At 45.9% G+C, this 26,621-nt stretch overlaps 1 protein-coding gene across 1 annotated transcript; it reads left to right on the forward strand.

The window, feature by feature from the left end:
* Window positions 1-4,096: 4,096 nt before the first annotated feature.
* On the forward strand, window positions 4,097-26,372 carry rnf38 (ring finger protein 38). The gene is made up of 13 exons (XM_062516049.1): window positions 4,097-4,210; window positions 5,260-5,882; window positions 15,989-16,050; window positions 20,260-20,453; window positions 20,711-20,972; window positions 21,402-21,578; window positions 21,833-22,000; window positions 22,123-22,284; window positions 22,455-22,558; window positions 22,759-22,843; window positions 23,031-23,152; window positions 23,730-23,829; window positions 24,021-26,372. Exons 2-13 carry the CDS (start codon window positions 5,309-5,311, stop codon window positions 24,081-24,083), a joined length of 2,073 nt encoding a protein of 690 aa, XP_062372033.1. The 5' UTR covers window positions 4,097-4,210; window positions 5,260-5,308; the 3' UTR covers window positions 24,084-26,372.
* Window positions 26,373-26,621: the final 249 nt, after the last annotated feature.

Here is a 26,621-nt window from a genome sequence, read left to right on the forward strand (position 1 = left end):
TGCTGAAGCATCCTGGCTCATGGAAACCTTTCAGGAGCGTTCATCCACACCTGGGTTAGACTTTTGAACACAAAATGACATTTTGAACATGGAGACCGTACACTGAAACTACTAAAAGGGATACATTTCTAGGTTTTTTTCATCATGATTAATGCTATACAGCAGATCTCTCTGTCACTCTTCCATGCTTATTGTCATGGCAAGGTAAGACCAATTTGTCACCTAACACTTTATCCATCTCTTTGCATCCTTTGGCTTTCATTTGTCATCCTTTTTTTTGTTTTGAAGGTAGGCCTACATTATATGGCACTGCTTGGATGTTTTCCTTATGTCATTTTGGATTTAAAAAAGCGAGCTGATTGAAAAATAAATCTCATTGCTGGAGAATTTAGAATGGCATGTTCTGTTCAATAAAGAACAGGGCCACTAATGCACTAATGTCAGCATCGTGTTCTGTGAATATACCCCATGAGCTCAACAAAAACAAAACCACACTGGAATTCAAATTGTTAGAGTATACTAACAGCCATACTCCATACCTTTTACCCCTTGTGTAAAGTAGGGTTTTTTTACTCCAACAAGAGCATCACAATACTGGTGTTAGCCAAGCATGATACATCAAGCAGCTTTAACTCCATGTCCTTTGATGATGAAACTGTCATAGGCAGTGTCTGCATGTGAGGCAAGAAGTCAGGCCTCTCATGTCTGTTCCTTACATGACTTGACTCATTCTTCTTCAAACAAGCCCACTCGCTTTCTCTTGTTCTCTTAGACACACTCACACTTGAACATATTCTTGCCAAAGGCTGGCACTTTCCCAAATCAATTTGAGTAACACACACATGAAGGCACACCCACCCGTATGCCTGCCCGCACACACACACGCACTTTGTTCTGGGTGTTGATGGTATTTTTGGGTGGGGTAGTAGGTTTGGGTGTGTTTATGCTGATTGCTTTTGCTGTGAAACTACAAAACAACAGGAATACACAGAACATTCCAAAAGAACAAAACATTTATCCCTCAATACTTAAGGATTAACTGATATGCTCCATCGATGGGCCCTAATTTAAAAAGGCAGGCAAAGTATGTCAACAAGCAAAGTTCTTGTGAACTAGGTATTGTGTTGCATATGAGCATTGCCATCAATGTTTGTGCTAATGGTCTTGCATGTTGTTCAATTTGCAAACTGACTGCACAGATTAGCTTTATTTCTTTACACTTTGGCCGTGTTTCAAGTCAGGGATGAGAATGTGTGAAGATAATTGTGTAATAATTCTGCAAATGTGTGAAGATAATTTCACTCAACGCTTCAACAAAAACACACTCTGGGGAATAGGGACCAATGTTCAAGTTTAAGCTCACATGCATTCATATATTACATCATAACTCATAATCTACAGTCATTCAACGTAATTCACATTTTATATGTGCTTTAGATTTGCATTACATATGTAACAACAACATCTTGAATAGGGCCATAATAATGACCAGCTAGAAACTTGCACTGAACAGAGATAGAAAATACAAAATAAAAAAACACAGGAGGATGCACTCATTTCAGTGTCTTGAATGAGCAGAGATAATGGGATCCTTTTGATGGCGAGGATCTTACTCCATAGTGGTGTTATACCACATAAAACAGAAATGGTCCAAATCGTGTATTGACAACTGAAATAACATTGATCCTCTATCCAAAAGTACTCCAGCATTTTTTAAAAGCCCAGTGAAACATTCAACCTACAGTCAGCTGAGGCAGAGACCCCAAATGTGTTGATTCTTGCCTTTGCATTCTTGGCATAGTTCATCACCCCTTCCATTTTTTTGTCTTATATTTTTTCTCTTCACTTTCCAGCCAAGTGTCCTCTGCCAATTTCACTGTGTGGGTTTGGCCAGAAGACACGGAGGCTGGCTCTCACTGGTGTTCTTATTTTCTCTCTCTTCCTGTGTGTGCTAGGACTGGTTCAGCTGGTTTGGAATAGCTGGGCTTTTGAGATCCATTGTTGTATTAAGTGCTCTGGGGTAACACAGTGTTTGGGTGCATGTCTGAAAGACAGTATGTAGATTACAGCACACATTTTTTTAAAGGTGATATTGTACAAAACTCACCATGAAGACAGAACCAGAGACCACACAGAGAAACAGGCCCATTTTCTTGTTCTCTTTTTATATTCAGATGTAGAAAATACGGGAATGTTCTTGAACAGGAAAAATGTGAGAGAGCATTAGATGGTAATGACTTTAGTTTTGTATTTTTATTGACAAATGTATTCCCATAAATGGTCGGCCGCAGGACAAAGGTCACAGTTTTCACAGCTGAAGCTTGTTGTGATATCAGAGACAAGGACAAATGTTCATATTCAGATTGTTCAAATCCCACAACCCATCTCTTTTCTTTCTATTTAAATCAGTGCATAAGAATCACCCCTCACCCAACTCTATCACTGCATGTTAATTAAAGCCTGAATATTTAATATTAAAACACATATCTCCATCTTCGTCTCCCTTCTTTGTTTCTCTGGTCCCCCTAGTCCAGCTGGTGTGAGTGTGTGTGTGTGTGTGATGTGCCCCTCCCCCAACATTTGAACAAACCAATAAGGGAACATGTCAGAGGTACCCCCCTTTCTACACACACACACACACACACACACACACACACACACACACCTCCCCACCCCCATTGTGCCACTCTTTCTCATTGCACCAGCCCCCCCCCCCCCAAGCTCTATCTGCTGGCTATCGGACACTCACTGGATGAAAGATTGATCCTCTATCCCTCCCTTTCCCAATCTGACTGCAGTGCATTGCCTTTAGCTCAGCCAGGGAACAGAAGAAGAGGGAAAATACCATTTGCATATCATCAAAGTGCAGAGGGGTGTGGTAGAGAAAAAGGCTTGTGTGTGAGGGAGGGTGGTTCTGAGTGTGAAATGAGAACAAAACAAGCGAGAGTGTGTTTGTGAGGTGAGATGGACTAGGGTGGTGTAGGCTATGTTCCGTGTGATCATCCAATACACACATGGTCTATATTCTATCTCTATCCATTTTATGATCACCATGTGGCTCTTACAATACTCTAGAACACTCTGACTACACCTGTGGCAATATCAAAAATGTGTAAATCTAGGAATTTCTGAAACCTATTCGAGCATTCCCCTATGTTGTGTCTGGATAGGCTATGGTTCCAAACTTGTCAATCACTGTTCACTGGTGGGTTCGGCAAACGCATCAAAGCTGGTCACTGAGATTCACTGTTTGCGGGTAGCCTAGTTTCTAGCATGGCAATCATGACACTAATCAGACCCTGCAATATTATTGGGTTGCCCTTTGTCTTAGAGATTTATCAATATTGTAGCCTAAGTGTTAGTCATAGACTAGCTGCGCCTACGTCAGTGAAATAGATGTTAATGTAACATAAAATCAACTAGGCCTACTATGTTTTTTTTTTTTTGGCACATTTTGGGTTGGTATGGAAAGCTAAAAGGGAAATAGAGGCAAATGTCAATAGGCTACATCCCTGACGCGTCAGCAGATCAGCCTCGGAAAAAATAAGCAAACAAAACACAAACGAAAAACACAGAGAAAAGTATGTTTCATAACAAGACGTTGTTTCAAACCAGTTTGCAACATAAGCGCGTTGGATAGGTAATATCCATCATTTGTAAATTATTCACATCGCAAGCCTTTGCTCGCTTGCACCCCCTCTGTGTTACGACAAGGATTAACAATCGACCGACGAAAGGATTTTAAAGGCCTCCACAATCGCATACACGCTTGCATGCATGTGAAGCTACGTATCAACGAAAATGGACTTATAGCTTAGCCAATGTGGGAAATGAGCATTCACACACTGATTGAGTAGCCTATTCCGTGCACTCTTACAACCTAACACAACGGTGGCGAAGTGTTTAAATATAGCTTACTTACAGTGAAATATCTTAATTCGACATGAAATTCTCACGTCAATGGAAGCAGGATTGAAACATATTTGCAAATAGCTTTCTTTTACTAGAAAATACAATATTTAACTCGATTAGGCGATATCTTACATTTTATCTGGGTTCGATGATTTCTGCCTGCTCGGAAATCTGAAAGCCTAACGTTGATGGTCTGTCACATTTCACACTGACACCGACCGAACGGAGGATCATACACCACTCAAAAGATCACCAGTGCGTTGGTGCCTGGAATATCGTGTATTTGACTGAATTCTGGGTAAGTTTATTAGTTGAGATTTATTTCTGCCGCCTACTATTTTAGATCTAAGGGTGAAGAAAGGAAGGTCGTTTTTGTTCACATATTCTCTCTGTCTTTCGGTGTAATTAGTGAGAGGTTAACCACTTTTAAATACCTCTCTCATTCCTCGCCTAGTAACATTAGCGGTAACGTCCTTTTTATCTCAACAGCCTGTATACTTGGTTGAGCGTTCATATGCACAGCGTATAGAAGTAGGCGAAACTTCAACTTTACCTGGTGTTCTTGGAAATACTAAACAAAACGTCGCTGTTGATTTTCAGTTTATTCTGGCGTAAGGAGGTGGACCACAGCCAGCGCGACACTCAGTTTGGCTAGTTGTTAGCAGGCTAACTTAGAAAATAAGTTAACGACGTCTAGATAAACTGTCTTAAATACACCACCTTCGGTGTGTATCCGTGACATGGCCTTATTTGATGGGTTATGTCGATACCACTGTATGGAAACTATGTTTGGTGCTTGTGAGCTGTTTGCTCATGAAAACAAGCTATCGGTAGCTTTTTAGCATAGCTAGCTTAGGCGTTCATAACGTAGTGAATGGGCTTTACGGAAGTATTCGCTAGCAGTCGTTAGCTACTCGCCTCTCCAACGATAGATAACGTTACTTAGTTCACGGGGTATTTGGTTAGAAAGAAGGGTTCAGTTTCATCTTCCAGATATGTTTTGACATTATACATATTGTGGTTAATGTACACCAGCTAAACACATTGTAAAGGGGATTCATACATCAAGGTAATAGTTGGAACAGAAAAGGATTTTCCGTTGTACTAGTCATTAACTTGAAAACGCGACGTATCTAGCTAATGCTAACTACGGGAAAGGGGCTGGATGATTGAAGCGTCTGGGAAGCACCAAAACAAAAGGGGCTCTTAAAGTAGTCAGACCACGAGTTCATGAACTAGTGTATTTTAAATACAAAACCAACTTGAGTGTACCTTCGACGAGTGACTTATTGATGTATGTAACCACGCAGTTAGGCTGCTCACACTTTTCTGTACTACTTTTTAAAGTGCCTTTTGGAGGAAGCAAAAACGACGGAAAGGAAACCCCCCAAAGGAAATGCCAATCGCCACCACTGGTCAACCGACAACTCAAGAGCCCCGCGTTTGTTCCCAACTCCCCGCAACCCCTGAGCCCATTCCGAAACGGTCAAATTTATGTGACGACACGGGGGGACATTCACAAGACCTATCGCACGGGGGACCGGAGGTGGTTAGAGGCGCTCGAAACCATAGCCAGACCGCCGCCAGGCTCCCTCTAGCTCTCGGATCCTCCTCTCCGTCGCAATCCCCTCCCACGTCCTCCCACCTCTCCAGTTCGCTCCACCACCAACCCCCTCCCATGGCAACGGAACCACCTAGGACTCGATCGCGTTCGCGGTCTGGATTTTACCAATGTGGTGTGAGTGGAGGACCTAATGGTAACAACAATAGCAGCAGCAGCATCAACAACGGTAGTAACATTCATAATACTGGCGGAGCGATCGGCGTGAGCCATACACAGCAGCACAACTCCGGATGTGTACCGTTCGGTGCTCACGGTCACACGGAAAATCTACGCCCCCCTGGAGGGATCCTGTCTCCTGGTGCACACAGACACTCAGGCCCCAGCGCTCACAGAAACCTTGGCGCAGGTAAGGAACCACGCTGTCCACATGCTTTCAAAATTTCAAATTCATTTGTGCATGGTGATTTACGATGACGACGGGACAGTGCCTGTGAGACGCTGGCGATTTAAATGTGCAAAGGGGCTGGCCACAGAAGGGGGATGGGCTGCGGGTTTGACAAGGGAGGAGGGAGAGCGCCCCCCCTACTCCCCCCGAATGTAATGCACACCACAAAGCTGCTGTGATGAGGTTCCAGCATTATACTTACTGAACCAGTATTCTATGACCTGAAAGCTTACCTATGATGAGGCCTGCACACATTTATTTTTACTGTTAAATTTCTGATGAGCCAGTGGTCTCTTAGCTCTGGAAAAGAGCTGTCTTGTGTGCCTGCTGCAGCCAGTCATAATGTCACAGGGCAGTGAGTTTCTAAATAAGTGCACTGATCTCATTATGAATGGTTAGGAGTGAAGTTTGAACATAAGTGTGACGGCCTTTTGGCCCCCATGAGTTTGGGGTAGCCTGTCTCTTATTTGGTTTGTAGACATCCTCCTGATCACCTGAGACACAAATAGGATCCTGTTATTTTCTCTGTGGAGGACAATTGGCCTGTAACCAGTGTGACGTGAAGGCATGGGCAGCCGCTGCCTATTGGCCACTGCCACCCTGGATATGGCTGCAGACAGAGCCGGGCTTTGTAGCTGCGGGTGAGGAGAGTGCATCTGGCTCTACAGCGGGCCTTTCCCAGCTCATATGATGAGCACTCTCCCCACTCTACCTTAAAAACAAAACATTAAGAGCACTAGACACTGGCCTTTGTGTGGGTTGAGAGGAATCTGGCTTCAGTCTTGAGTCTTCTTCTGAGGCTGAACTTGGCTGCCAGATAGACTTAATTCACTGTACCCAAACCTAAACACTACCCTAGTGTATCTAATGTCTTTTATTCAAGTAGCTCCTTGTTTAGGAGTCCTATGACTGTCTGTCTCATAGTTCTAGCGCATGCCTATTTGTAGCTAATATAGTAGTTGAGTAAAGGGTCGGTGGGTTGCCTGCTGACTTATACCCTCATGCTTATATAAGACTAGGCGTACAATAAAATGTAAAACACACGTGCACTCACTAACGCACACCATGAAAGTGGTGCAGGACTGGAAATACCTGTCTCTCTGGATGAGTATCAAACAACTAGGCCTCTTTACCTTGCCCTGCTTCATAGTGGGGAATGCATATACGGTGTGTGTACATCTACAGATCTACATTAAATACTATATGTTAATCAAGATCAATGTTGAAGAAGCAAGTTGATCCTGGAATTGATTCTGTTTTCAAGTGTTTATAGCTTTTAGACTTGCCCATCTTCAGCCTGGCTCTTCCTGAAGAAGACGCAGAATGATTTAAATGAGGGAATTCTCAAAGAAGATTTGTGTGTTCATGAGATTAATTGTTGTGGCAGATTCCCACTATCAGGTTACTGTGAGGATGGCCATAGGTACTGAAGGCTACCTCTGTGCTTCTGTGGAGACTAGGTTACCATGGTGAAGCAGATGGGGGTCAGACTGCAGTGTAAGTAGCTAGTTTGGACAGTATGATGCCAGCAGGTGTAGGTTACTATGGAGACTGATCAGGTTACTCTTGTCACAGTAGCTGGTTTGGGTTACCTACCTGGATTCCAGCTCCTGTTTGATAATTATTTCAGTTCTGCACTCAAAACTCCCAGGAGGAAACCCCATCTGCTCTCTTTTTCTGTTGTAGCTTCTCTCTCCCTCCTCTTTTCTTTTTTTCTCTCTCATGCTGTTGTAGGTATTTTTTCATTTCTCTCTTTCTCACCCTATTTCAGATAGCTAAATGCATGCCAACAAACTCAATTGCCCTGCTGAAGCCAGCGTTTGGAGCTGTGACACACACACACACACACACACGCACACGCACACACGCACGCACACACGACTGTTGGTCAGGAGACAGCATTGGGTCTTATTGCAGTGGCTATCCTGATCAGATGTGCTGGTGTGGAGAGGCCTAGGGCATAGGAGAAGTCATCGTTCACCACATGTATTAATAGGAGCTACCGGTGTGTGATTGTCCATGTGTCTCCGCAGGATCAGCAAGACTTTATGAGCTTCATTGGTCAAGTAGCTCCAGAACATCCATAACCCTGATTGTGTTTGTTACGTCTGCAGATAGTGCTAGATGACTCTGATGTGTTGAAGAGGCACATATGCACATACGCTTACAGCTTGGGGGTTGGCTGCTGTTGCAGTGCTCCTTTAACATGCCAAACACACACCCACGATCCTGAGTTGTGATGACGTGCACACGTGCACAAATTCACAAACACACACCTCAGTGTGGTTTCCACTGGCCCTCCTGCATCATTATCCACTGTAAGAGATTATGTGTGTGTGCAGGACAGGACAGAGAGGGCCTTATGAAGGCACAGTATAGGCAATGTTCAAAGTCCAGTATAGATTACAGGTTGTACACATTGTTTGAGAGATCAGACTGTCACTACACTACTGCTACTAAGAGTATGCATATTATATCTACTATTCTGTTTGGGAAAGGGACACTGCCCTGATATAGACTGTGTAGATCACAAACCTGTGTGTGTGTATTTGCTTGCTTCCCATGAGAAGGTGTGCATTGTGGTCCATATGAATGCCAGTGGCAGCTTTCCCAGGATTAATAGTCTTTATAATAGCTTTTTTTAAAAGAGCAATTTCTGTTCCAAATGTAGTGTAGTTGAAAGAAGCCATCCTTATATGAATGTTTCATCTGGTGATGGCTATGTTTTGATAAGACCCCATTAGATGTGAATGGGAGCTGTGAATAGCTAGAGAGAAGTAGCCATTGAGGCAGGACATACACACGGGCCAGCGCGCAGCTCTCATCCAGAACCACTGGAAACAGGATTTTTTTTTTTTTTTCAAATCTTAGCTCAAGGTCCCTTCCCTTCTCTCGCCCCCCAATTTACACACACACACACACACACACACATAGATGAGGCTGTTTCCCTCCCTCTTTACCACTCCCCACACCTGTCACCTGTGTCCACTTCTGCCCAACTGCTCCCCTTTTGTTCTTTTCTTTCCCATTTTTTTGAGTTTTTTCCCCCTGCCTTATCTTGGAGAGAATGAGAGAAAAGCTCCCTTTCTCTCTCCCTTTCTCCCACTGTACCTTTTTGCTCCGTCTGTTTGTGGGATCCAGGGAACGTGTGCATGGGCTTGACTGCTGCTAAACTCTATGGCTAACATTCAGGCTAGTTAGTTGCAAGTGCTTTCATTTTATGATATAAACCACCCTTGGCCTAACTTAAAAGGGGCACAACTGTTATTATTTTCTTTTAGCTAGTCTCAGTGTATCTCTCTTAATATGTGGATAGGAGTATCTCAGCCTTGAGTCACAGAGAAGGCAGATCTTGGATCATCTGAGATGTCCGTTTTGGTGGAGGGGATAAAACTAGTTATTGTCCAAAATGTCAAGATATCAGCGCTTCAATAACTGCGTGCCTATAGGCCTTCTGCTTGTGTGTGCATGTCTATGTCTGTAGCCTACTGTATGTGTTCTCTGATTCCCTCTTTTTCCCATCCTCCTGTTCTTTTATCTGAAGCGGGGTATCATTTTAATGGTGCCCACATCCTCCCATTTCTACTCCATTACAATAACAAAAGCTCAGTTTGTTTTTCCCTCCTTTGTTTGTCTCCTGGCAACCACTCGCACACAGTTGCCTTTTTTTGGGGGTGAGGGGGAGGTTGGGCTGGACTGGCCAAGAGCAAATATCTGTGTGTGTGTGTGTGTGTGTGTGTCCGTCCCACCCCCCCTTCCGTGGCCACAGAGGAAGAGCCCCTCCAGCAGCAGGCTTCAGCCCCTGCAGCTCACCGCAGCGCTCCCCCACAGGATGAGGCCAGAGCCGCGCCACTGGGGTTTGGTGTCACCCACTCAGGGGCCATCCACACAACCTTGAAATGTCCCCAAAACAACGCTTTCCTTGCGTTTTCAGAGAGTTTCACATCCACGCAATAGTGGTTTTGGAACTTATACTTGTCCACATGGATTTGCGAAATCTAGTTTAAAGCAGTAGCGTTTGTGTAGGAGTATTTCTTCCTGACTTGCTGTAGATTTTACCGGTTGATTGATTAACTAGGGTTGTGGAAATGGGATTTATTCGCATTAGATTGCAGTTGTTTAAATGTTATGTGTTTCCATTTTAAGTTGCCCTGATGACCACTGCTCCCTTCATGAGGAGACTGCCCATGTTTAATTCGGACTCCCATTTCTTCTTGCTGAATTAGTCGATTGTAAACTCTGCTGACGTTACAAATGTGAATTAAATATAAGATATTCAACAGGGAATTTGTGACCCTCCAGGACCAGCGAGCCTGCCAGATTGTATTATCCCAATTCTTTCCCTCCAAAACAAAAATGACCAACTTTTTCTATAAATGTATGAATCTGTCATTAATGATGAAGCCTAAGTATTTACATATGCACAGTAGACTGTCCTGCACCGTATTGTTGGCCCAGTTATATAAGTAGCACAGTTGTATACAGTATGTGGGTTAATTTAGGTCCCTCTACTGTCTGCACAACTTAAGGCCAGTTCAAACCAAAGATTCGCGACGGTCTGAAACGGTTGCGGAGAGCAGTTGCGGCGGTGTGAATCAAAAGTTGCAAGCAGTTGCAAGCCGTCGCTAAACATTCAACATGTCAAATCTTAGTTGCAGAGTTTTAGAACGTCGCTGGTTTTTAGAATGTTGCAGCTCGTCTCGTCGCGGATCTTGTGTTTGGACTGGCCTTTAGAAGACCTCTGTTGTGGACTATGTAATGCCTGCCCTTAAGTCCACAAAAGAATAAAAATGTCCCGAAATCACTGGCAGGAGTTGGTAGGCTATGTGGGTATGTTCAGTGAGTAAGTGATTTTTCCATGAATACTCTAGATAATAATCCAAATCCTACTGCCTTCCAGGAGACAAATCTTCTAGAGTGAAGTGAATTTCCCTGCTCAAGGTTGCTAGCATCTTGTTCTATCAAACAAAGCAAGAGAGAGATTTTGTCACTGATGTTGTAATAGCTCTCCTCCCCACCTGTGGAAATGGATCAAAAGGATCAGTCACCATAGCATGTCTTGACAATCAAAAATAGGTCTTTCTGTGTCAAATAGACAAGGTTGTTACTGCACCATCTCAGATGTTGTTCAAACCTTGTCTATCATGTCTCCCAAAACCAAGGTGTGTGCAATATTTCTGTTGAACTCCTGGCAATGTAAGCAAACGTTGTAGGGCTGAAGACAAGCGTGTTCTCAGTATGACCGAACCATAGAAAGTTTGCAAGCTCATTGTTTTTCTAAAAGCCCTGGATTTGGAAAAAAGTGCAAAAAGAGTGACACTGAGGGTGGGTGAAATTGGTGAGGTGAGTTTGAAAAAAAAAAAATTTAATTTAACAAAAATATTTTACTGGATTAAGTTTTGGAGCTTAAACATCACATAGACAAACTCAGAAATTCCGAGGCAGTGTGGCAACCACCTTCCTGGATTCTGTTTAATTTGACACGGAATGACCCAAATAGATTTCCTATTCAACATCATTAAGGGCTGAAAATGAATGGATTCATTTATTAGGTGTCCATGGTTAAGTTAATTACCAACTATTTTGGTGATTGATCAATCAAATATTAAAGGATTCAGGATTCAGATTAAAGTATTCGGATTAAAAAAAATCACATTTTTTTTGCAAAAGCTCTGTTATCACAAGGACAGCCTTTAAGACTGTGTTTTGATGTTGCTACTGGTGTACAGGACTGACCCCAAGGACAGTCATCTGTCATCTCAAGGACCCTAGTGTTGGATGGGTCTGGTCAGTAACAGTGTTGCGGTGTAAGTGCTGTATTCAGAACAGAGGAAAGATTGCTTTTAAACTGTAAGGCAGCATATCTCTTGCTCACCTACATATGGCTTCTTGGCACCATTTTAGTTTAGATTTTAGTTGTTTATTCATGCTAATGCATGCTTTTTATGTCAACCAATACTCAGTGGGGTTGAAGTGAAGAATTGAGAACTTCAATAGCTTCAATAGACTGACACCAAGATGAATTCCATGTCAGATCTCAGCTTGTAGAGTCTGAAAGTAAAGTTTTGTTGTGCGCTAATCTTGCTTTAAACTGTGTAGCTCAGCTTCATGTAATGTTGTGGAAGGTGTGGTAAGAAACTTGTATGTTTATTCACATGGATCGAGAAGGCAAAAGTGTGTGACCATAGAGAGGGCCAGAGAAGAGGACTGTTTGTGTGTGTGTGTGTGTGTGTGTGTGTGTGTGTGTGTGTGTGTGTGTGGGAGGAGGAGGGGGGGGGGGGAGTGTTTTTTGGCGCCCCTTCCTCTTCTGAGAGTAGTGAGTGGGAAACAGACCCTGAGAGACTTAGCCAAATTCACTCACACACACTGACTCACACACTCACCCATACTCAGAGACACTCCGTCTTTTCATGGGCTCTTGTTGCTTCTGTCGGAAATGCCTGTATCTCTCTCTCTCTTTCTCTCTCAATCTCTCTTTCTGTCTTACTTACTTTCTTTCTTTCTCTCTCGCTCTGTCTTTCTATTTCACTTGCCTCTATTTGTTTGGTGTTTATGACTTGTGGTCTTTAACAGTTAAACAGAGTCAGTAAGAGTGTTAGCTATCTGCATGTGACAGCTGAGAGTAGCACAATAAGGCTTAGTGGAGGTGTGTGTGTGTGTGTGTGTGTGTGTGTGTACGTGCATGTGGGGTGGGTGGGTATTCCCCTCATGCAGTGCAGCCAAAGGCTGACAGACTGGTATGAACATACGGATATAAACTCCCATAGATAGATCCACACACCACTATAGACTAGGTTTTGTGAATGTACAGCACACCCAGTAACATTGTAAGAGGGGTAAGATGGTTCTGAAAGGGGTGGTCTGGAGAAGATTCTAGAATGTTTTGTTTCACAAGATGAAATGGCACTACTGGATGTGGCACTTTTGCAGAATCTCACCATCTTCTATTAGAAAAGTGAGAGAGAGCAGGAGGTGTTTGAGAAGCGAAGTGAGAAAGAGATGTGATGGGACTGGATGAGTGTGAAATAGGAAGACCAACAGAGAGAGAGAGAGAGATGGTGAGAAAGGCGAAAGTTGGAAGGACAGAAGGAGCGAGAGAATGGGTGTGGGGTTGTGGTTTTCCCTCTTGACTAGTATTGATTTTGTGTGAGCCTTAGAGTACATCAGCTATTTCTATCCATTTCCCTCTCTCTCTCGCTCTCTCTCTCTCTCTCTCTCTCTCTCTCTCTCTCTGTCTCTCTCTCTCTCACCCTCCATGCCTCCCACTCTCCCTCTGTCCACTCACCCCATCCCCCATGGCAACCCCAGCTTTCCCCCTTTTCTCCTGCCTTTGCTTTCTCCCCTCTCTCTCCCTCTCACTGCAGCCTGTTCTCTCTCTTCCTCTCTCCCCTACCAGCCCCCTGCTTTATTTCCCCACCTCCCTTGCCCTGCTAAGTTGCCACCCCAGTGTCCTGATGGGGACCGGCCATGCCAGTAGCATAAGCACTCTCACGAGCACTCTGTCCCCTCAATGGTCATGCTCTGTCTGTGCTCTACGTCTTGGCCTACAGTGAATGTTGCCTTACAGCACACGCGTGGGCCGTCCGTCTCCCTCTGTCCCTGAGGCCTGTCTGTGTGTGAGTGGAGTGAAGGATAGCGCTGGACTGTCACAAATGGGTTGAGAAATAAAGGGGTTAATTTTCCTTCCCCTCTGGTGCCCCCTTTTTCTCTCCTTCTTTCCCCCTCTCCCTCCTGCCTCCTCACTCCGTCCTCCTCCTTTTCCTGTCTGCTCACATGCTGAAGTGTGTGTGTGTGTGTGAGAGAGAGAGAGAGAGAGAGAGGGGGGGGGGGGAGAAGGGGGCGGGGTAAGTATGCATGTTTAGCCATGAAACGTGTGTGAATTTTGTCATCTGTTTTAATGTGTGGCTGAAGGTTTGTGTTCCGTCCCTGTTCTGTTCTCCCTTTCTCTCTCTCTCTTGCTCTCTGTCTCTCTCTCTCTCTCTCTCTCTCTCTCTCTCTCGTACTGGGCTGTCTGTATTGTGACAGTGTCATGCTGATAGCTGCAGGATAATTGTTGTAGCATTACGTTGTGCAGTTCTGTTCTGTTGCGGGTGTGTGTGTGCGCCTGAGAGAGGGGGCATGAGTACATGTGTGCTCTGCCGCTGACAAAGGCTTGGCCAGCAGCTGTGTGTGTCTCAAAGTGGGGCCTAAGTGCACAGGAGCGTATGGAGGATAGCCAGAGGCCTCTGTGTTGGTATTCCTTGTTTATGCTCAAGATTTTTAACTGAGTTTGCCACACATTATGTATCTTAAGATCATAAACGCAAAAGTAGAGTGTGTACTCACTCTGTGTGTGTGTGTGTGTGTGTGTGTGTGTGTGTGTGTGTGTGTGTGTGGATGTTCTTTTGATCTGTTTATGGACACTTGCTTCAACTCCAAATCTCAGCCACTTGTTAACAGTATCACAAACCTGGGATTCCAGTGCAATATAATCGTCCTTGTGTTTTGGAGCCTTGGACATGTGCACAAACTTGTTTTATGTGGATTGCAACTGTGTGGGCTAAGCAAGGCAAAAAAAATAAAAACAAACTATCAAAAGTACTGCTCCATTTCTGCAATTATATGTAGTGTATCCATTTGGAGACAACGTCATGTCTACCCATAACATTTACAATGAATAGCACAAAGCTTTCTGTGTTTTGATCAGACCTGTTTAAGCATGCAACGTACTTCAATGGTTGGATCTGTATATCTCTTGGCTTGTGTTAAGGTCCAAATGAAAGCATTAAATAGTGTATGCTAGTCTGTGTTCTGCAGTGTCAGTGTGTGTCATGCTCTTATAATGATGTGAGTTAAATGTCATGATAAACACCATCCTGTACAATTTATTGGAATGATTCAGCAGATTCTGCTTTGGAAAATCCAGCCTTGCGCTTGACACATACACAAGATATTAAAGCACACACAGTCCCTTGTTCCTGTTTAAATTCATATGCAGCAATGGGTTGTTATTGTGTTTAATTAATGACAGTAGTGTCTTCTCGTCACACACACATCCCTGTTTTTCACATTCTGTGTGTGGTAGGCAGCTCTCTGGTCTTTATTTAAACCACATAACATCAGTCTCTCTCTCTCTCTCTCTCTCTCTCTCTCTCTCTCTGGTCCCCCCCTTTGTGTTGTCAGTCACTCCAAACTTCATACAGACCATCAAGAGAGATGGAAAGAAAAAAGGATTTCATATCTTTCTCTTTCACTCACTCACACACACACACACTCACTCTCTCTCTCTCTCTCTCTCTCTCTCTCTCTCTCTCTCTCACTCTCTCTCTCTCCTCATATTCACTCAGAGGGAGGAGTGGGGGGGGAGTGTCTGTAAAAACAAGTGGGAAATAAGGTAACTGAGTTACAAACAGAGAGCTTACAAACATGCCCTTGGAGGAGAAATCATTGAAGGTACATAGATGACCACCTTACAGCTAGGCCTATAACTAAAAACAACAAAAAAACCAACAAAACATCAGCAGACGCTGTGTGTGACGTGACGGGGGTGAGTGACTTCCTAATCCTGGATTAGTATGTTTACTCTCTGCCATTGGCACAGCATGGCACACGCGTGGCCCAAACAAAAGCGTGATGTGGTGATTGTAAGACGGCGTAAACAACAATAGGCCGCTGGCGTGGTGATGTGTTGTGATGAGCGCCACTGATCCGCCCTCTCTGACTGGTCAGCGCCGCCGGCCTGAGTGACGCTGTGCCGCCAGGCATCACCACGGCGCGCTGCTAATCCAGCTCACTGTCCCGGCCGCCAAACGCCGCGTCTGACGTCTCCGACCTCGTACTTCTGTTTTTGTGGGATGTCGTCCATGTCCATCTTTTGCCGTTAGTGTATTTAGTTTTATTTTTGGTTTAATTCACCTGTTGTAAAGGAGGTGTGTTTCCTTGCGTTTTGGGTGTAGAGATGTGGTAGCTGTGTGTGTGTGGGGACATGTGCGTTGTGTTGTTGTGTTGTGTTGATGCAGTAACTGTGTGTGTGTGTGTGTGTGTGTATCTGTGAGTGTGGACCTGACTTATTTCTCTGTGTTGCGCAGGAGCCATCGGGGGAGCTTACCACTGCCACCCAGACCATGCGTGTGCGGAGGGCGCTGATAAGGTGAGAACATCTCTAAGTCTTTTATGCCTGTTTGGGTGAGTGGACAAAGCCTCTCAGTGGGCTTGTTTTTCTGCCCAGCGTGACATGTGGCGCTCCCGTGTTCGGATGCTCATCTTCAAACAGCATTCTGTGCGTTAGAGCGAGGCTATTCGCCATTCATTACCAGTTAAGATAGAAGAGAATACAAACGTTCACATTTCTCTCCCGGTTCCGCCCTGTCTCTCTTTCCTACTCGCTTCCTGTCCCTCTTCACTGTTCTGTCTGACCAAAATGGGAAAAATAGATATACTTTTGGAAAACACAATTTATATCTCAGGTAAAAAGATAATATAATCTGTGTAGTTATCTCTTTGTCTATGTATAATTAGAATACATAAACAAGGATAATCTTCTATTCTAAAGTGTTGCTTATCAGTTGTGTTGTAAAAACATTCACGTCTTTATTTAGATTGAGTCAGTTTGAGACGGTGCTGTTCAGTGGGTTGTTCATTTGATGGTATTGCTAATGTTAATGGAAAGGCTGGGGTTTAGGAGTGGGAGGAGGAGGGCTGAGGGGCAAAGGCACACGGAGAAGAAGAGGTAGAGCAGGGGAGAGGAAGATGGAGAGAGAAGGAGAGTGAAGGATGGAGGAAGAGAGAGAGGGAGAGGTAGGAGGAGGGATGGAAGGGGGAGGGTGGAAGCACTAATGATTTCACCTCCAGCTGTGGAGCACAGTGGGATGGAGAGAGAGAGAAATGAGAGAGAGGGAGGGGTGGTGGGGGGTTGGAAAGGAATGGAATGGCAATAGGGGGGTGTGTTAAATGGCTTGCTTATGTGTGGCATTAGGTATATATTGAGCTTGTAGCCCTGCCTATGTGGCATAAGGCTGTGCGTGTGCTGTTTTCACACTGCTGCAGACTAAAACAGCTGTTCTCCTTGCTTACTCTCTCTCTCTCTGTGTATGAGTGTGTGTTTGAGACAGATTGTATTCATGGGTGCAGTAAAGATTGTAGTGTACTGGCAGCGCGCTCCTGTACAGAACATGTTGTGTGCGCTGGTGGAACAGAGTGAATGCTGTGTGGCAGTTCTTCCATGTAAACTATAGCACAGTAGTTGGGGCTCGTGGGAGGTCCTGAATGTAGAGTGCTGCTGTAACTGAGATTGTGTGTGTGTGTGTGTGTGTGCCTGCGTGCACATGCTGTCCATTCTTTGGCTTCTTTGACAGAGGCACTACAGGCTCTTTCACTGGCTGGGAATGTAGAGGGGGAGAGAGGGGGAAATGGAGAGGGAGAGCTAATGGCAGACTGCTTCAAAAATGTAGACCTAGCCCAGCAACAGCTCGGATATTTCATCACTTTGCTTAGGCTAACTGAGTTTATGGCGATCAGGGCTAATAAAATGAGTGTAGTTCTGATTCCAGTGGCTAGTAAGGCAGACATGTCTAGTGTGGAGGGAGGGAGGGAGGGAGGGAGCAACACACCAACCCCCACAAACACAGAGATGCAGTCAGCATGGTACAGTGTAGGACATGAACTAGAATGAACTCTTCTTCTCGCTGTTTGTGTTACACATGGGGCCTAGTCAGAGTAGATGGCTAGGTTTTCAGTCCTTGTGCAAGAACCCATTGGGCTGTGAAAACATGTAACCTCAGGAATGGAACAGACACGTACGCACACAGACACTCAGACATGATGCTGTCTTTGTCCCTCTCGGTCCTCTCTCCCTGCCCCCTAAACCAAGTTGGGCAGATCCATCAATGTTTCATGTTAATAGGGGGGCTTTTCAGACGTGTGTGTGCGTGTGTGTGTGTGAACCCCCACCCCTTGTGCATCTAGTCAGCCTCAGGGTTTGATTACTTGCTGGGCTTATAATTTTCACTGTGGACCTAAATCTAATGAGTCAGTTCTGTACCCCAAGGGGCGTCCCACCACCACCCCCCCCCCCCCCCCCCCCCCCCCCGTGTGTGGAGACATGAGGCTAGTGGCCCAGACTGCTCAAACGTGTGTGTGTGTGTGCTGGGGTGCTTCCTTCTTCACTCACTCTCTCTTCTGTTCCCACCGTTCTGCTCTCTCACTGTGACACACACACCACTAACCGTATGCAAACTATCTGGACTTGGCTTGTGAATAGTCGATTGTAGAAGGTTCTTACTTTTATTATGAAATGGAGGAACTCGGGGGTTGGGGATGTTGTCTGTTTTCCAGCTGTTTCCTGTTAGCTGTTAGTAATGATGACGCCTTGAAAACACAACACACACACACACACACACACACACACACACACGCAGTGGTGGGGTGACGACGGCTGCTCCTTGTCTCTCCTCACTGGGGCTTAACTGTGAGCTGAATTCTAAGCCAGTAACTCCTGCCACCCACATGGTGTATGTGTGTGGGTGTGTGTGCTTGCATGCGTACATGTGTGAATCAGTGGTGACTCCAGCAGTATGAATGTTTGTCTGTTAGGGTTAACTCCTCCTAGTTTCAGTCATTCAAGTCCTTGCAGCTAGACTCTACTCTCACATTCTTAGTCATGCTGCCTTACTCATGGACACACATGCATAAGCACACAGGGTGACTAGTCCGTCATGGACATGTAATGTGTACGTGTATTACGAGTCAAGACCGTTTTGAAGAGATTGATAAAAGTTGCCTTTATGATTGAGTGCTGACCTGTCTGACTCACCTCTGGACAATGTGTGTGTTTGATGGTGTCTACACTTCCTGTGTGTTGAGCAATAGTGATCCAGTGGCTTGCCTGCCCCCATCTCAGGCAGAGCCAGTGCTTGTGCTCCAGCCGGAGTGCTTTGTGTAGCAGGCTCACAGCATGTTTATGAGTCTAAATAATTTATGCTTTTGATGCTGTTAACCACCTTTGCCAGAAGAAGCCATTAATCTCACAGGCGTGAAGGCCATGGGAAACAGAGTTGTCATTGGAAGTGGTTTTGATATCAACGCATGATCCCAAAGTTATGACCGATACGATACTGCCATCTCCATAGCGATGCTGAACACATGGAGTACATGGACATGTCGGGGCCCTCCTCCACCCCACCAGCCTGTCTCTGCCCAACTCACACTATACACAAATCCAGCTCGGACTTTATGGGCGCTGCCATCTTGCATATCACCATTACTGCGTGCCTGCGGAGTGTGACGAGTGAGGCTTGCCTGTGCTTTTCAATGGAACCATCCTGTCAGAGAATGTCTAATGAGATCCTGCTCATGAAGGAAAATGTCAGGTGAAAGGGAACATTGGTAGATGATGTCAGACTGTGGCCAAAACTTACCGATGAAGGTAATTTATTAACAACATAAGGTATTAAGACGCGTATTAATTACAGCTAACCTCTGCAACAGCCGCCTACGGAACCAACTACTTTCTTAGCAGTCAGGCACGCAGTAATGGCGGCGCTGCGTTACTTCCGTGTTTCACTGGATTTGTTATTAATGCCATAACAGTTTTTAAAACAGTGAATACTTTGATGCATTGATCATGCACAGCCATATATGGGATGATATGAATTTCTATGATCACTATTTTCAACCACATATCAATATGTATTTGACAAACTTGTAGCCTACATACCATGCCATGATCACCATTACAGGTACAAGTAGACCCTACTTTAAAGATTATTGTCAAACACTGATGATGGAAAAAGTAGCTAGTCACAAAGTTTGTTTTCAACAGTTGTTTCACTTAGCCCATAATTGAAGGCATAAGCCTGAGGAGGTTGTAATTATGTAGCCTATCCGATTCGCAAACCTGTATGCACGTCGGCATGTTTCTTTAAGGTGCTTACATTTGCCTGAATCACTTTGAAAGATGTTTTTGTCAGTGTCTTTTTGTGTCCAGGGGCTTGGCCTCACTGTGAGGAATAGACCTGATCTAATGCTTTGCTTCAAGCATCTGCTTTATCAAAAAGCCGAGGACTTTTGTCAAGAACATAAGCATGCCTCTGGCAAGTGCATAGCCATGCCTCTTGGTGCTCTACTGTAGTCTTTGATCACAGGGAGGGATTTTTGTGGGCAAGCTCTAGCTTGAGACTCTGAGGAGAGTGTGTGTCTGTGTGTCTGTGTGTGTGTGTGTGTGTGTGTGTCTGTGTGTCTGTGTGTCTGTGTGTCTGTGTGTCTGTGTGTCTGTGTGTCTGTGTGTCTGTGTGTCTGTGTGTCTGTGTGTCTGTGTGTGTGTTTTGAGTCCTCCTCACCGGTCGGTGTGTGTGTGTTTCAGGTGGAGGACAGCCCGAGTCCCAAGCGCCAGCGTCTGTCGCAGCACTCGGTGCTGGAGCTGACTTCGGCGCCGCCCCAGACGCCCTCGCCCCCCATGAGGCCGTGGGAGCTCCCGCCCACGCGCAGGACACACCCCTACACGCACACACACTACCAGCCCGAGCGCTGCCACACGCCCGCACGCCACCGCCGCAGGTGAGGGACCCGCACGCACGCACGCGCACTCCCAACGCACCACACCTGCGCTGGGGACATTCTGCTGCCCGCTGGGTTTGCTGTTTTATGACTGATGGCCACTGGCCATGGTGTCCACACAGTTGCGATGACCACTCTCTCTCTCTCTCTCTCTCTCTCTCTCTCTCTCTCTCTCTCTCTCTCTCTCTCTCTCTCTCTCTCTCTCTCTCTCTCTCTCTCTCTCTCTCTCTCTCTCTCTCTCTCTCTCTCTCTCTCAGCCCACCTGTGCGTCGTCAGCGCAGCCGGCGTGAGCGGTTGTCACGGCAGCACCCGCCGCACCACGGCTCTCCTGGAGGCGGCCAGGATGAGAACTACCGGCACCCGGCGCATGTGCCCCTGCCCCACCAGAGCTACCCCTACAGCCAGCACCCCCCGCCCCCCGGCCTGGAGGAGCCGCGCGCCTTCCACCCCCCCACGCTCTCCCCGCGCCTGCTGCACCCCCAGCAGCAGGGAGCCATGCTCATGGACCTGCACGAACAGGTGAGCCCGCCGCGCCACTCCTCTCCCCCACACTCCACGCCAGTACGCTGATGAGTGCTTGTACACAGGCTTAAATACATCAGTCTGTAGCACTGTACTGGAACAGTGTGTGGCTAGTTATTTTGTTGGATTAGCAGGTTGGGTCTTCACATATCCTTGCTCGCAGCCAGCTGGTGGCAGTGTTTAGCCTGGCGTTCAGCAGCAGTGGCTGTGTGTGCTTGTGTTGACAACAGTGGAGAGGCCCTACTGACTGTTCACTGCTGTCTGTGTCTCTACATGACCATCAGCTGTTTTCATAGCTGATCTTTTGAGTCTGATTATGTGGAGGTGTAATGGAAACTTGAATCCTTCATTTCTGTGTGTGTGTGTGTGTGTGTGTGTGTGTGTGTGTGTGTGTGTGTGTGTGTGTGTGTGTGTGTGTGTGCGCAGCTCCCTCAGGGCACAGTGCCGGTGTCGTACACGATGTCTCCGATGCCCCCTCACGCGCTGCCCCCTCCCCTCTGCAGTGGGCAGCACATCCCCGCCTGCTCCTCGCAGCAGCAGGTGCCCGCCTGCTCCGTCGTCTTCAGTGGACAACACTACCCTGTCTGCAGCGTACCGCCGCCGGTTAGTGTGTGTGTGTGTGTGTGTATTATGTGTGTGTAGTCTGCACCGTGCATGCTGTTATTGGTATACTAGCTGTCTCAAAAAGTATTTGCTGCCATCTAGTGGTTAAAGTGGTAAATGGCAGGATCTCTGAAGGAGATGAGTACTAATCGTAGTTCTTGGTTGTTTTCTGTAGCCATGTTTTAGGCTATCTGCTTATTTGTTTTTCTTTGTCTCTCTCTCTCTCTCTTTCTCTCTCTCTCTCTCTTTCTCAGATGCTGCAGGCATGTTCGGTTCAGCATCTACCAGTTCCGTATGCCTTTCCCTCCCTGCTGTCCAGTGACCCGCCTTTCCTGTTGCACCCCCCACACCTCTCCCATCACCCCCCTCACCTCCCACCGCCAGGACAATTTGTGCCCTTCCAGACACAGCAGTCTCGCTCGGTGAGTCATGCACGCTCGCACGCGTACGCACACACGCACTCAAACACACACACCCACACCCACGCACATGTACATGCATTCATGACTGTGGTAGTAATGAAGTGTTGTGTGTGTGTGTGCAGCCCCTGCAGAGGATTGAGAATGAGGTGGAGTTGCTGGGCGAGCACCTGTCTGTAGGCGGGGGCTTTAACTACCCCCCCTCGGGCCACCCCAGCCCTCTGCCCCCACAGACGCCCCTGCAGTTCCTCTCCCACGACCCACTGCCACAGGAGCTCTTTGGAGTGGTAAGTAGTCACCACGCCGCTCTACCTGCCACTCTGCTCTACACACCTGCTCTGTAGATGTGCAGTGAAGACAGCTGTTGGAATGTACTGTAATGTGATGAATAGATGTGTTGTTGTGGGGAGTGAACCATGTGCTGCTGTTTGCAAACACGTTGTCATGTTTCCTGCAGCCGTACCCTCCCTTCATGCCCCGGCGAATCACAGGCCGTCGCTACCGCTCCCAACAGGCAGCAGCCCCTCCTCCAATACACCCCAGCTTCCTGCCCTACTTCCTGTGAGTCCCTCTTCTCACTCTCATCTACACACACACGTTAGAGTTGGGCTCAGTGCTCATTAATGCTTTGGACATTTGAATGTCTGTTAGTTATGTGATGTTGCGTTCCTTTGGAATGAGCTGCTTGTGCTCACAAGTCGTCTTTTCCAACATTGTTGTCGGGATAACTGACCAACTCTCCCCCCCTCGCTCCCCCTCAGGTCCATGTTCCCAGTTCAGCCCACTGTAGGTCCAGCCATCAGTCTGGAGCTGGATGTGGACGATGGAGAAGTGGAGAATTATGAGGTCAGTTGAGCAGATCCACACTGCACTATGTGTCTGGCTGTATGTTTGAGAAAAGGTGTGCTCTGGCTGTGCTAAAAGGATGCCAGTCTAATGCTGTATGGGTGTGTGTGTGTGTGTGTGTGTGTGTGTGTGTGTGTGTGTGTGTGTGTGTGTGTGTGTGTGTGTGTGTGTGTGTGTGTGCCTGTAGGCCCTGCTGAATCTGGCGGAGCGTCTCGGGGAGGCCAAGCCACGGGGCCTGACGAAAGCAGATATAGAACAGCTGCCTTCCTACAGATTCAACCCCACTAACCATCAGTCAGAGCAGACGCTGTAAGTACACACAACACTCCTCTACGTGTGGAATTATCAGTGAAGAATTTGTTTCACTTGCCGATTTTAGAGTATGGGATCAGTTACCTCACTCCACCCACTATGAAGCATTTGTTTGCAATGTGGTTACAACAGTGGTAGGCGTATTAGAGTGACACTATGCAATACGAACCGCAATGCTAGCAACCGGGTCCATAGCAAGAAGAATGTCTACAGCTATCCATTGAGGGCGAGGATGTTATTGTTTGGGAAAAGCCTAATACATCAGCTTGCACTGCTAGTGAGCCAGTCTAATAGTGGTCAGTGCTGATTGCTTAGAGGCGGGTCTGATAAATGAACCTGAATCAGCCCAAAGTCTACACCCATTAGGATGTAACGACAGGGAACAATTCCCAGTGGACTCAGGCCAGGAAGTACATCTGGGTCTGGCTACAGATCTGTGTGCTAAAGCCATTGTGGCCACAGCGTTGTGTAATCCTGCTGAGATGGCAGCTGTGCGTCTATAGGGAGGGAGTGAATTCTCAGTCCTCTGCCCCCGGACCTCATGCCCTGCCTCCTCTCCACTGTCTCTCACCAGGTGTGTCGTGTGTATGTGTGACTTTGAGTCTCGTCAGCTCCTGAGAGTTCTACCCTGCAACCATGAATTCCATGCCAAGTGTGTCGACAAATGGCTCAAGGTATGTGTGTGTGTTTGTTTGTGTGTGTTCACTATGGTTAATGGTTGTCTCATTTTCAAATGCGCTTGAATATTCAGAAGCAATCCAGCTGTCACTACACATTTGTCCTGCTCTCTCATTGCGAGTGACCCTTGAGATCCAAAGGAAGGCGTGAACTGTGTGTCTGATGGTTTGTCCCTTCTCTCCTGCAGGCCAACAGAACTTGTCCTATATGCCGAGCGGACGCCTCGGAAGTGCAGCGCGACTCCGAGTGACCTCTGACCTAACCTGAGTCACCCTGCCCCACAAATGCACACACACACACACACACACACACACACACACACACACACTCTGAGCTGTACCCACCGCTGTACCCACTAACCCTAGACGCAACGTGTGTATATACAGTTCATTCATCTCATCATGAATTACATTCTCTCTCTCTTTCTTTCTTTCTTTCTTTCTCTCTCTCTCTCTCTCCTCTCACCCATCTGTGAGCACTCTTCTTTTTCTGTCTCTCTGCATTACATATACATCCTTGTCTGGGTTTGTTTAGTCACTAACTCTTGAGAGTGGAAGTCCAAAGATAGTCCTCTTTATTTTATTAATATTATAATGGTTGTAATTATGCCTCCTGATTATGTTCTGTTCTAGAATAGTTTGTTCTGATGTCAAATGCATTATTATGATTTTTATTTTTTTTCTCTCCTTTTTTATTGCGGTTGGTCGATTGTGGTCTCTAGTGCTTGTGTGGGTGTGAGTGGCACAGTGTGGGTGAGTTTGGTGCGTGTTTGTGCACTAACATTCCTGGGTAACCGAGCGCACTTGTCAATGTGGCTGTAGGCTCCGCGTGCATGTGCATTTTTATATATTAATGTATCTATCAATATAGAGGGAAAAATAACCACAAACTTTCATATGAATTTAAAAAAAAGTAATGGTGTGTTCTTTTTTTTTCTTCCAAAACTGAGAAACAGATTTTATGATATATTAAGATGAATTTGGAAGGGTGGGAAATGGTTGAGGGGCTATATGATCTACCAGTCTTAGGGAGTTGGAATACTGTGAGGTGGGCATGTGTGATATGTGAGTGATTGTATGTGTGTGTGTGTGTGTGTGTGTGTGTGTGTGTGTGTGTGTGAGAGAGCAAGATATGTGTGTGCGTGTGTGTTATTTATGCAGTATGCGTGGTACAGTACACTGGCTTAACCTGTTCAATTCGGTTTGCTCCACTCTGATTGGCTGAGGTGCACACTGACACAGCGTATGATTGGTGGGGAGGCATGAGGTATTAGCAAATTTGTATTTTTTTTTATTTGTCAGAAAGTGGTCCTTCATACTTCAATCACTGAGTCCTTGAAAGCACATTCATTTTCTTCTCTCCCTCTCTCTGATCTCATTATGAGCAAGATTCTAGAGGTTGAGTAACGGCACACACACACACACACACACACACACACACACACACACACAAATACGAACATACCCCTCACTTTGTCAAGGTCTGTACAGAGTCACTGCCAGATCCACAAGGGGAAGTCCTTAATGTGTTAGTTAGGTAGACAGGACGCCAAGTGGGGTTGGGTGTTATGTGTGCACAGGGTGAAATCAAACACTGTAGCATCATGAATATAAAGGGAACTCTACACTTGCACACAATACTGATTAATTAACAGGTACAAACGTATATTAGTATTAATGTATTTTTCTGCGTCCCATTTCTCCCTCCAATATCCCCCACTGAGCGCGTGCAGTACCACACCTTTGATACTTCACCTGTCTGTCATGAAGCCAGCTCAGAGCCGTTACAGCAATATGCTAGATTTCAGCATGTGGACATTTTACCTTAAAGACATTACACTCTGTTTATTGCTGTGTGTGTGTGTGCTTGTGTGTGTGTGAGAGAGAGAGTGAGTGAGGTTGTGTGATTTAGGTTTATATTCATGTTACAAATCCTTCAAATGCATTTAGCCGGCAGCATGACAGGTGTGAAGGTGTCTCAGGGGTGGAACTGCCAGCCGGAGCCCACAGTGTCTTAATGAGAGATGCCTTTAGCTGTTCGTCCGTTCTCAGCATCAGTGTCATAGGTGGTCACCGTGGTGACGTGTGTCCATGTGCTGCCCTCTGCCCTCTGCCATTCCGTATGACACGTGTGCTTGTGTGCTCCGCCGTCACGTCAGCGCTGGTGCATTAGGAGCTCACTCTGCCTGGTACACTAGCGCTTACCTCATGTTCACTATTTATCTAAACCTGCACCAACATTTCCTCATCTGCTATTACTTTGCTTTTGTTATTATTGCTTTGGTGTGGTTTGTATTTTTTATTTTTCCCATTTAAAACACAATTGTATCATTTAACATGATGTTTCATATGTATAATATCTGTAACCAAAATCATTTGAAGGCTTGATATAAAAGATTTTTAACAGACATTTGTACATTTTTTATCAGAGTTATTACTAGTGATGCTTTACTAAGTAGTGCAATTTTTTTCCAACTCCTGGTACCAGTCTTTTGGATCTCAAAGGGTGGTTCAATAATAAATACATTATGTTCTCTTTCCATCCGGTTTCTGTCTTTTCCCCTTCTCTGCACCGGTTTCATCATTTTGGTCCCTTGAAAGCGTGTTGAGAGTGAAGCGCCATGTTCAGCAACATACCGATACTGCCACTACTCACCAGTAGGTGGCATTATGAGACCTAGTATTTACAACAGATCTCCTTGGCTTCCTCCTTCAGCACTTCTCAGATGGGTTCACCTGGTGGATATGGTGCTTTTACAGGATCGCTAATGGAACTGAGTAAGACTGGA

Source organism: Sardina pilchardus, chromosome 2 (genome assembly GCF_963854185.1).
Source record: "Sardina pilchardus chromosome 2, fSarPil1.1, whole genome shotgun sequence".
Classification (NCBI taxonomy): Eukaryota; Metazoa; Chordata; class Actinopteri; order Clupeiformes; family Clupeidae; genus Sardina; species Sardina pilchardus.